This window comes from Pelodiscus sinensis, chromosome 18 (assembly GCF_049634645.1).
Source record: "Pelodiscus sinensis isolate JC-2024 chromosome 18, ASM4963464v1, whole genome shotgun sequence".
Taxonomy (NCBI): Eukaryota; Metazoa; Chordata; order Testudines; family Trionychidae; genus Pelodiscus; species Pelodiscus sinensis.
The window spans coordinates 9,712,353-9,724,622 of NC_134728.1; the positions used below are offsets into that span (position 1 = coordinate 9,712,353).

At 42.1% G+C, this 12,270-nt stretch overlaps 1 protein-coding gene across 1 annotated transcript in view; it reads right to left on the bottom strand.

The window, feature by feature from the left end:
• Window positions 1–12,270, bottom strand: part of CDH4 (cadherin 4) — an 809,637-nt gene that overhangs the window by 46,883 nt on the left and 750,484 nt on the right. The window contains exon 9 of the mRNA XM_075901106.1: window positions 6,040–6,225. Coding sequence (XP_075757221.1) covers window positions 6,040–6,225 — 186 coding nt within the window. The remainder of the gene's footprint in view (window positions 1–6,039; window positions 6,226–12,270) is intronic.

Below are 12,270 nucleotides of genomic sequence, written 5' to 3' on the forward strand. Positions count from 1 at the left end.
AGGGGGGTCGCAGCTGGATCCAATTTTTTTATGCAAAAATTTGTCTCTCCTGGCATCTCAGTTGCCAGGTGTCCGGTTTTCACCCGGACCCCTGCCGCGTCTGGTGGGGGTGGGGGAGTGAGGAGCGCCACAGAGTCTAGTGAAGGGGGGGCTGGAGAGGGCAGTTTCTGGGCACCACACTAGGGCGGTGCTGGGCTGGATGGGAGTGGAGCACGTGCTGCACTGGCCCACGTGACCATCAGAGACCATCAGCTGGCCACATGATGCCTCCCCTACAAGCTGTGAGCTGAGGCAGCTGGGCTGGGTGGCAGAAGCAGCCACTTTAAAAGTAAGATTGTTCCTCTGTGCCTGGCTCTGCGGGGAAGAGGGGGAAGATTTGATTGGAGTGGGGCTCCTGATGCTGAGGATGCCTGCCTCAGGGGGAGGGGGAGGGGGAGTGCACTGGGATGGGGGGGTGCTAAGGGGGCCTGGGTCTGAGGCATGGGTGAGTGCATTGGGATGGGGAGACTGGGGGGCACGGCTCAGGGGGAGGGGTGGGTGCATTGGCGGTTTGTGTGCAGTCCCAAACTGGACAAAGTGGTGCAACTTCTGCTTAACAACTTTGGAGCAGTGAGGGTGGGGTGGGGGGATCACACAAATTCATTTAGCATTTTAGGGGGTCATGGTATCACAAAGTTTGAGACCCCCTGATCTATGGCATTTATGATACACAGGCCCAAATGTCCCAAAGCACAAGCAATGAACGTGCACCTTACTTGCGTCATATCAGGAATCTGAACATACACAAATGCACGTGCAGAGACAAACTTGACTTGCCTGGGATTTGGGAATTGAACCTGAGCACTGATGGGCTGTGTCTAGACTACATGCCTCTGTCGGCAGAGGCATGTAGATTAGACAGATCAGCAAAGGCAAATGAAGCCGTGATTTAAATGATCGCGGCTTCATTTACATTTACATGGCTGCCGCGCTGAGCTGACAAACAGCTGCTCAGCTGTTTGTCGGCTTGCCGCTAGTCTGGACGTTCCCCCTGTCGACATCAAAGCCCTTTGTCGGCAGCCCCGTTATTCCTCGTGGAATGAGGTTTACCGGGGCTGCCGACAAAGGGCTTTGATGTTGACAGGGGGAACGTCCAGACTAGCGGCGAGCCGACAAACAGCTTGTCAGCTCAGCGCAGCAGCCATGTAAATGTAAATGAAGCCGCGATCATTTAAATCGTGGCTTCATTTACCTTTGCTGAACAAACAAATCTACATGCCTCTGCTGACAGAGGCATGTAGTTTAGACGTACCTATGCATACATACTGACAGTTTGACCCCACAGGGAAACACAAATGAAGATCAGCATACATACCAATCAGAGATTATACAGACACTATTATTAGATGTCCCAGAAGATACGTCTAGCCTACATTTTATTTTCGAAAGGAGATATGCAAACTTAGAGCTAATTTGCATATCTTCTTCCGATCGCTTTTTCAAAAGTGGGTTTTTCAAAAGTGAAAGTAGTGTGGACATGGGGTTTTTTTGGGGGGAAAAACGCACTTCCTAAAAAAAGGAGCTTTACACGGTTTTTCGAAAAAGGGTTTTTTCCCTCCAAAAACCCACGGCCAGACTACTTTCACTTTTGTAAAACCCGCTTTCGAAAAAGTGATTGGAAGAAGATATGTAAATTAGTGCCAAATTTGCATATTTCCTTTCGAAAATAAAACATAGTCTAGACGTATCCAGATTGGAGTTATTAAGGAGCTACCCTATTACCTGCCACCAGAGATTCTTCTGCTTACTGTGTCACAGCACCTTGGCTTAATTAAATCAAGATATCGTTTTCAGTGTTAGCGTAGCAACCGATTGCCACCGCAAAAGTGATTTTTCCTCTGCTGCCTGTGTAACCGCCACAAGGCAGATTTGAATCTGGGACCTCTGAAGCTTAGTATAGAAGTCTCTACAGCTTGAGTGAGAGCATGCTGTAGAGGTCTCACGTTCTTATCTGTTCCTGTGGTCTAGGTGCCACGGCCTAGTGAACCACACTAGGTGGATGGGTTACACCTGTACATCTTTATTTAAATGTGTCAATCATGAGGTGTGCATCCACTTTTACAGGTCATTTTCACCATATGCACAGAATTAGAGGCTGCCCAAAAATTGACTCTGACAGCTCTTCTTGGGATGCACAACTCAACCTCCTATGAGCACAGTGGCTCAAATTATCTAGGTACAGCAGGTTGAAACAGAGAACTTACAATGTGTCCTTCTCTTCTCAATGTATCTTCAACTGAAAGGAACAAATTTGCTTTATGCTACTGTTATGTCAAGAGTGAGATCATTAATGGAAGCATCTCCATTGTAAATTCCTATCTCTGATCCCTGCAGAGTACATCATACAGCATTAGTGAGCTGGCTGCCACAGGGCATCCTGTGTTCAGATTACTGGAGATTGTGTTCAGACTATGCTGTATCTCGACTGAGTGGGAAGTTCCTCTCTCCTCATTTACAAGGCTTGCAGTGGAGAGAAAGGCCGCACACCATTACAGCAGTGATATGAAAAGCAAAAAATGGAATTGTTATCCTTTGGTGATTAGACTGGTAGGGCACAAGTGGTTTTGCTGAGAGCTGGTGAAAATGCTGCAAAGCAGTCTTCACAGACATTAATTTGAGTTCTAAATGGCTGTTTGGTTTGAACATCGTTATGCCCCTTTATAATTGTGAACACCAACAAAGACATGTTTAGGGACGATGAGCATTCTTCACAAGACTGCATCTATTGCATTGGATTTGCTACTTCCTGTAGGCAAAGATGTGAACTCTTTTACTCCCACAGTTAGTCCTGTTGAGTTCAAGAGGACACGTGTGCTTAACTGTTCACCATTGTGAGTAAAAAGCTCACTCCCTGCCTCTATTTGTTATACTCTTGTTTTAAAAGTTTCACGGGTCCCATTTAGAAGTAGAAACAAGGCCATGGGACTTAGGTGACCACTCAGGTGTTGTAAGGAGGTGGTATGTAGAATGCATATTTTAGGTGTTGGGACATGTGAAAAGGTGCCTGCTTATTTAGAAAGGAAAAAGAACTGCTAGATAAAAAGATAAGCCAGCAATGGAATCAGGTAAACAACTGAGTTAACAAACTAACTACAGGCTGAATCTCTTTAGTCCAGCATCCTTGGGACCTGACTGGTTTGCCAAACCAGAGAATTTGCCAAACCACAGGAGGTCAATACTCTAGCAGCATGACCAGCACTTCCACTGCTTACTGGGCTCTTAGAAGACATTTAGGGGTGAATTAGAGCTAAATAACAGCACAGAACACTGAGTGCCAGGACTGGTGGCTATAAACAAAATTTATTGGACTGTGGAAAACTTGGCCACACCCATGATAAATGAACATCCAGGTAATTAAAATCAGTCTGGACCACAGATGTTGCTGGCCCAGAGTGCACTAGACGAGAGAGGTTCAATGTGTAGTATTATCCAGAAAAAGTGTTTATACAATATAGGATAAATAACTCTGGAACAGTGTATTAAGGTGAGCACCTAACTGTGGGGCCTGCTTGAATTTAACCCTATTCTGTGCCCTGCTGGGGAAGTCTGGTCACTCAATGAAGCAGTGAATCAATGACATACTTCTTCAGCAAGAGTCTGTCTGCGATTTGTGCATTCTGGGTGGTGGGAAAGAACTAGTCAATGAATTCTAAAAGCAGCAATCGCTGACAAGTCTGAGGTCAGTTGGCACTCGGTCCCCCAACAGTAAAACAGTTTGTTTTGGCTGAAAATTTTCAACAGTTTTCAGAGCAGAAGGTGAAATCCAAAGACTCTTTCCTCCTCCCCCCCCCCCCGAACATTTAATCAGAGGCAGTTTTCTCTCACTCTCCTGCTGAAAAATACCAAGAAACTCTCTTAGTTTGACAAGAGTGTGAGAAACTTAAGACATACAAAAGGATCAGGTGAGGTTATCTACTGAAGACATTAAATATAATTTTAGGCTTTGAGCTCAATGTGACATGATAGGATTTTCAGTGTGGTTCTTTGCATTGTGATCACTATTGGTTACATAGTAATGGAAAAACAACATGGGCATCAATGACATCTTGACAAATCTGTCCTGCTTTTTGCCTGCAATTTCTGAATAAGGGATGGTTCATTATGCAAAAGTCCTGATGTAGCAGGATGATCATGTAAATCCCCTGTTTTTCACTTTGATGTAGCTCTAAAACTACAGTCATGACACTTTATGTTTTGCTAGATTAGGAATAAAGCGCTTTTTTTCTTTTAGTGAAAATTTTATGAGTGTTGGCGTTTCTACTTCAGATCAGCTGCTGAAGTGGAAAAAAGTTAAATTGTTTCATTTTGCCCTGTTGAGCTTTTGGTTTTAAAGCAAAATAAAAGAAATACTACCCAACCAAATCAGAAAAGGTATTTTGATGTTGCAGCAAATAAGGCTGCCAGTCATCATTAGAGAGCTATACGAGTGATAAATAAAAAGCCTGCTGAAATACCATCTAGCAGGTAAGATGATGCTTCCTTTAAAGTTTCAGCGACATGGCATCTGCAGACACACATACATGGCCTAAGGGGCAAAGAACAGGACAAGCTCACACAGTTCCACCACCACAATCTGAATGGCATTTCACTGATGTCATTTTTCCTAATAGTCCAACGGCATGTATTAAGAATGACTGCAATTTGTTAGCTATGAGGGAGTAATTTTTTCCTCCTCAGAGTCATTCTTTAATGGTGCAGCTCTTTAGACTTTAGTGCTGCACTGTATTTATTAAAACTTTTTGTTAAGAGAAGGTCATCCTTTCCAAAAGGTAGAGGCTTTGTTCTTGACAGCATAAATAAATCTTTTCAGGTGCAGTGCGTGGTACATATAGGGCAAGTTCCTTCAGATCACAGCAACCTATTCATGCTTCCTTTGCTTTCCTCAGAGTAAGTGGGAACATCCCTAGGAATCTTATCTAGTAACTGATTCACTGAATGTTGAATGAAGGTAGCTGTGTTCTGACTTCATTTAGTATCTGCAGAGGCATTTGCTGCTTGGATTGCTGCTGGTCTGATGCAGAAGAATGTGAAGTGACCCGTCAAATGAAGACTGAACTTGTGCCCTTTGGAGGGGCAGGAAAAGAAGGGAAATGGAATTAGATACCTAGGGTTCTAGGTTCCAAGCTGCAGCAGTTAGGATCTTATAGAAAGTGGATGAAGCAGAGCTCTGAACTTCTTTTCTTACTTCCTATTTCAGCAGCAATATTGAAAGCAGCAAGCAGTCAGCTAAGAATATCAGGGGGCCTGTTTCTCAAGGAGTCTTTGAGCTGGATCCTCAGCTGGTATAAATATGTATGAAACCACTGATGTCAGGGCAGCTGCTTTGAGTTACACCAGCAGCTTATCTGGCCCACAAGGTGTGTCGATAGTTTGGTATCAGTAAAACAATAGTCCCTAAACTTTTCAGGCAGCTCTGTAAGACTAAAACCTTCTCTGAGGACTTCTTCCCCATTTTCCTCTCTGTCACCATCAACTTCATTCCTCCTTGCGATAATTTTCTAGTAGGCTGCATTCTCATTTTTTCCCTGCTTTCATAAGATATGAGAATTCCAGGTTTTGTGCTGCTGCCCATATCACAGGCAGATAGGTATGCTCCAGCCTTTGATGGAGGAAGGAGCACTCCAAATCCTAGAATATATCATACTGGGCAAGGCTACAGCATCCAATCTCAGCTACAGCACGGAGCCAAAACATTGTGGAGACAAATAGCAGCAGTACCTTGAAGTGCAGCTCAGAGACAGGGTCCTAACTTCATTACGTGAGTGTTTGTGGGGGCTTGTGGTGCAGCCGAAGAATGAGAGGATGGTGAGCCAAGAGCTAGTGGCTTGCAGTACTTTATGCATGTCATTTGTGACAGAGAGAAATTGGACACAGCAGATGGAGATTAAGCAGTGACATTCCCAGGCACAAAAAACATGAAATAATGGCAGACTTCTAGGAATCCTCCTGGGAGCAATTAGCTTAAAGGATCGCAGAGACTGTCCCACTGAAGTCACCTACCTTCACCACAGTTACCATGCCTTCATTGGTAACAGGATCCGTCCGAATGGTGAAGTGACCCGAAGGATCTCCACTGATAATACGGTACACAGCATTCCAGTTGGGGGAGTGAGGCTGGTCCCGGTCCATCACTGTTAAATTTGCAACCACCACTTCCACTCTGTTCTCAGGAACCTCCCCGGAATACTGCAGTCAAAAGGCACAAATAGTTATGCTCAAAGAGTTCATAAGGATTGTCAGACTAGATCCCCAGCTGGTTCAAACGGGTACCCTGGCAACACTGGAATTGATTTACATCAGCTGGGGAAATGGACTTCAGTGTTCCAAGAAGGCAATTGTAGAAAAACTAGAGGTAAAAGTGCTCTCAGTTACTACACCTGCTCCTGAGTCCTTTTAGCACTTGTGTTTTTCAATTCCATTTTCTTTAAATGTTTTTCCCCACCCTGTTGTTGTCTGAAAGACCTACATAAATACATGGGTGACAGTGACTAAGGCTATGTCTACACTACGGGGGTTTTTTCCGGGATACCAGTATCCAGGAAAAACTCTACCACGTCCAGGGAACGCATCTGCTCTCTTTTTTTATGGAAGAGCAGATGCGCTCTTTCAGAAGCCCTATCTTCCTCTTCCCACGAGGAAGAAGGGCTCTTCCGAAAGTGGAGGCTTTTCCGAAATAGACAGGTCAATTTGTGTACCTTTTTCTGATAGATCCCTGTAGTGTAGACATAGCTTAACTAGCGAAGAGATGTGCAAAGTAAATTAATTGGGAAAACAGAGAACTTCCATTTAGTAATCACTTTCAGTTCTAGGAACTGGAACTGTTAACTATGGTAACAGGAGATCAAAAATGTAAGACCAAAGCGATTTTTAAAAAAGTTGACTGTGTCCCTTTAACATATCCAGATATGCAGCTTTCAAATGATGCCTTGATTTTACCTAGTTTTCCTTCTTTCTTCTTTTGATTTGATTTTGCCTGCTATTTTTTTAGTGATTTTGTATCAGCCTTTCCTATTGGTTGATTCTATTATTTATCATTGGTTTTCAAGATACACACCGGCTGTGTCTACATTGGCATCCCTTTCCGGAAAAGGGATGCTAATGAGACGCTTCGGAATTGCAAATGCGCGGGGGATTTAAATATCCCCCGCGGCATTTGCATTTACATGGCTGCCGCTTTTTTCCGGCTCGGGGTTTTTGCCGGAGAAAAGCGCCAGTGTAGACGCGATTTTCCGGAAAATAAGCCCTTTTCCGGAAGATCTCTTATTCCTACTTTCAAGTAGGACTTTCAAGTAGGAATAAGGGATCTTCCGGAAAAGGGCTTATTTTCCGGAAAATCGCGTCTACACTGGCGCTTTTCTCCGGCAAAAACCCCGAGCCGGAAAAAAGCGGCAGCCATGTAAATGCAAATGCCGCGGGGGATATTTAAATCCCCCGCGCATTTGCAATTCCGAAGTGTCTCATTAGCATCCCTTTTCCGGAAAGGGATGCCAATGTAGACACAGCCACCTTGTTTATACATATTAAGATTCAGATTCCTGTATTTCTCTCTCTTTTCTGCTTTCTACACCTCAATTTATCACTTATCTGGTCAAGGACCCTTGACAGCTTGTATGTCTTGCCATTAGAGACCAAAAGCATCCACTTGGACACCAGAACAGAGTATCCACATCTTCAAACATGCTCAGAAGCCAGAAGCGTCTATTGACAGCAATTACAAATCAACACTTAGACAGACATATGGCGAATTAAACACTGGGCAAAAAATGGAGCTGCTTACCCCAGTTCTAAAATTGAAACTTAAGCCCCAGTTGTAGGCTCAGAACACTTTTGAAAATCTGGCCCTTAATATGTATTTATGCAAAACTATGCTAATTATAACCAATAATTAATGTGTTACTTAGCTGAAGATTCCTTATAAAATAATATTGTTCTAGTTTCACACCATTCAACATTTTCGTTTATATATACTTGCCACCAATAGATAAAATTTCACATCTGACAGCAAAAATATTTAATTTGCCATATGCCAATCTAAATGCAATTTTGCCCTTTAGTGATATCTTTAATGGCATTTTGCTGTCTTTTCACTTATGCCTCTATCCTAAATAAGTTTTCATTAGCAAATACAGATGGTATTTTGCCTAGGTCTATTAGGTAATGGAACAAAACAGTGGGATGTCACTTAATAATTCTAGTTCCAAAATATATCATAGCTCCTCTATTTCTCTCTGTTTCTCACTGTGTAGCAAGGTCTTTATGTATTCTCATGCCCCATTTGGAAATTCTGTGGCACTTAATTTGAGCAGGGGAATATCGTATGGAAATTTATCAAAAGCCTTTTGAAAAATCCATTAGATCATGTCAGGTGCACACAACTATTATCAGGCTTGTCTGAAACCCTGCTCAAAAGAACTCAAGGAGATTAGTTAGGCAGGATCGTCTCTTGCTAAATCCATGATAGTTATATCCCATTGGATTAGATTAATGTTGTACTGCATGCCAGGGATGACAAGTTGATGGGCCTTTGGTTTCCTTGGGCAGTTGACTGCGCAGTGTTAAAATCAAGGTATCATATTTGCTGTAACTCAAAGGGAACTAAGCATGCTAAATTGAGTAACGCACATATCCTAGAAACTGTCATTTCCTGCTTTCAGCCCATGTGAAGGGCATGAATAAAGATAAATTTAAAGATTCAATCTATCCTGTCACCCAAATCTTAGAGAGCCTCACCCAACTTTGATTAGCTCAGGCCAAGTTCCCAATGCCCACAGAAAGAGTTTTGCTCATGTAAAGGCCATATAAGAAATAACTGCCAACTCCAGATTTTGGTTCGCTATTCATTTAACTTTTTGTGGGACCAAGTAAGATGATCTCATTCAGAACAAACCATACAATAGAGGGCCAAACCCTGCAAGACACCACACATCCTTTACTCCTATTGGGCAACATCCTGCGAGGAGCTGAGCCCTTGTGACTTTCCCTAAAGTCAGTCCTTTAAAGAGAATCCTGTGGAATTTAATGGGGGCGAAATGATAGAATTTTACAGAAAATGCTCTAAAAGACTTTAGAATTTAAGAGAGAACAATATTATTTCTCTGGGTTATTTTGACCCATCAGATAGAATTCCATAGGATGTGTTCTGGTTTTTCTTTTAGGCTGTGTCTAGACTGGCCAGTTTTTCTGGAAAATCAGCTGGAAAATCAATCCTGCACCTGTTGCCCCCACAGCTACTGTTCCTCCTCCCACTCCTGTCCCCCTCCCACTTCTTCCTCCTCAACCTCCACAACCTCCTCCTCAATCTCCACACCCCCACCTCAACCTCCGCACCCTCCTCCCCATCTGGAGGCCCCCACGCCTGCCATGCTGGGAGACATGTGGCCCGACGAGACCTCCACCCTTGAGCCCTGTGGGCTTCTCCTCCCCCTTCTTCCCCTTGCTTCCCCCTTCCAGCTCCCTTCTCCCAGGTTTCCCCCTCCCCTCTCACACCCTCTCTCCTCCCTTCTTCTGCCTCCTTTCCCCAATCTCCCCAGAGTTTCATTCCCCCTCCCCAGTTGTGTTAAATAAAGACAGTTTCTATTTTTTAAAATATGCGTATTTTATTTGACATCAGGAAGGTGGGGGGGTAGGGAAGGGTAAGTGGAAGGACGAGAGGGAGGAATGGTAGTCCTTTTTATCATGAAAGTTGAACTTACAAATGTAAACTGATATACAAATAACTGCATTCAGATATAAAACAATGTAAAATTTTAGAGGCTAGAAAGTCCATTCAGTACTATTTCTTGTTCAGCCAATTGCTCAGACAAAAAAGTTTGTTTGCAGTTGCAGGAGATAATGCTGCCCACTTCTTGCTTACAACATCACCTCAAAGTGAGAACAGGCATTCATATGGCACTGTTATAACATTACAAGATATTTATGTGCCAGATGTGATAAAGATTTAGATGTCTTTTCCTGCTTCAGCCACTATTCCAGAGGACTTAAGTCCATGCTCATGATGGGTTCTGCTAGATAATAATCCAAAGCACTGTGGACTGATGAATGTTCATTTTCAGCAGGTCTACACTGCAGGGGAAGGTCAGCTTAAGGTACGCAATTCCAGCTATGTAAATAACATAGATGCAGTTGACATATCTTTAGCTGAGATAGGGTTCCCTCCTCACTGCAGGAGGTCGATGGGAGAAACACTCCTGTTGACTTCCCTTACTCCTTGCAACAGCGAGGAGTACTGGCATTGATGGGGGGGCTCCCCTCGGTGTTTGATTTGGTGTGTCCCCACTAGACCTGCTAAATCATATGTTGGAAGATCGATTGCTGCAGCATCAATCTTCTTGGTAATATAAATGTGCTCTGTGTCAGATATCATCAGAAGGCTGATTTTCCTATTTGGCGGTTTGGGTTCTTTAGTTTCCTCATCAAAGTGTTGAGCTTTTAAAACTTCTGAAAGCATGCCCCACGCTTCATTCCTCTCAGATTCTGGAAGGCACTCGAGTGTCTTAAACCTTAGGTGAAGTGCTAAAGCTATCTTTAGAAATCTAATATGGGTACTTTCTTTTGTCCAATCTGCTGTGAAAGCATTCTTAAAATGAACAACATGTACTGGGTCATCCTCTGCGACTTCATGAAACATATGGCAGAATGCGGGTAAAGCACAAGAAACACACAATTCTTCCCCAATGTGTTCAGTCAGATATTTAATTAATGCTTTTTTTTTTTAATGAGCATAGTTAGCATGGAAGCATATCCTCTGGAATGGTGGCCAAAGCAAGAAGAGGCATATGAATGTTTAGCATATTTGGCATGCAAATACCTTGCTGTGCCAGCTATAAAGGTGCCATGTGAATGCCTGTTCTCACTTTGAGGTGACATTGTAAGTAAAAAGTGGGCAACCATATCTCCCATAAATGTAAAAGAAAGTATTTCTTTTAGAGATTGCCTGAACAAAAGGTAGGACTGAGTGGACTTATAGGCAATAAAGTTTTATATTATTTTGTTTTTTAATGCAGTTATGTAACCAAAAAAACCCCCTATATTTGTAAGTTTCTCTTTCAGAATAAAGAGTTCTTTAGTTATATTATAGTACTTATCCGAGATGAATTGAAAAATACAGTTTGAATCTCTCTAATCTGGTGCTCTCGAGACCTGACCAGTTCTGAATGAGAGAATTTTCTGGACTATGGGAGGCCATATTGTCTAGCATCAGTACCAACACTTCCACTGCTTACTGTGCTGCTAGAAGACATTTAGGGGTAAATTAGAACTAAATAACAGCACAAAACACTTAAAGCCAGGACTGGTGACTGTAAACGAACTTTATGGGATCGTTGGAAACTTGGCCAAACCCATGAAAAGTGGACATCTGGCTAACTAAAATCATTATAGACAATGGATGTTTCTGGACAAGAGTTCTTGATTAGAGAGGTTCAACCAGTACTACTACTTCTGTTTTTTTTTATTACAGTGCAAATATTTGCAATAAGTATAAAGAAAGCACTGAACACTTTGTACTCTGTGTTGTAATTGAAGTCAATATATTTGAGAATATAGAAAAACATCCAAAATATTTAATAAATTTAAATTGGCATCCTATTATTTAACAGAGGGATTAAAACTGTGTTTAATTGCAATTATTTTTTTAATCGTGATAATTTTTTTGAGTTAATCACATAAATTAACTGCATTAATCAACAGTCCTAAATAAAAGGATGCACATGGCCTCCTACAAAGCAAAACTGCAGTTTCACCAAGCTCTGCAGCAAACATTTCTCTAAGATAAATCTCATGCGTCAGTTGTGAGCAGGAATCACTTAGGAATCATATATCCTATAAAATATTTATTGCTTAAAATATTTTATAATCATCTGTATCTTCACAATACTAATATTGCAACATTTACTTGTATTCATCAGTAATTTATTTTGCTTCATTTTCTACTGCTGCATTATGAAGTTTTTCATTTTCTTCGTGCTTTTTAAATCTCTCTCTTGCTAGCTATTTTGGAATTGATTGTTATTCAGTCTGAACTTGCATTATGAGATAAATATTTGCTCTGTCAATTTACCATTATTTCTTAAACCTGCCCTATCCATCTGAAGTTATGTAGTTTCTATTTTTTTTCATACTGGTATGATTGTGAAAGATCCTCTCACTGGCTCCTAGATTGGTCTGTCTGCAGTCATATGGTATGGGAAAGGTAATAATTCATTTTGATTTCTAGCCTGCATCAGATTATAC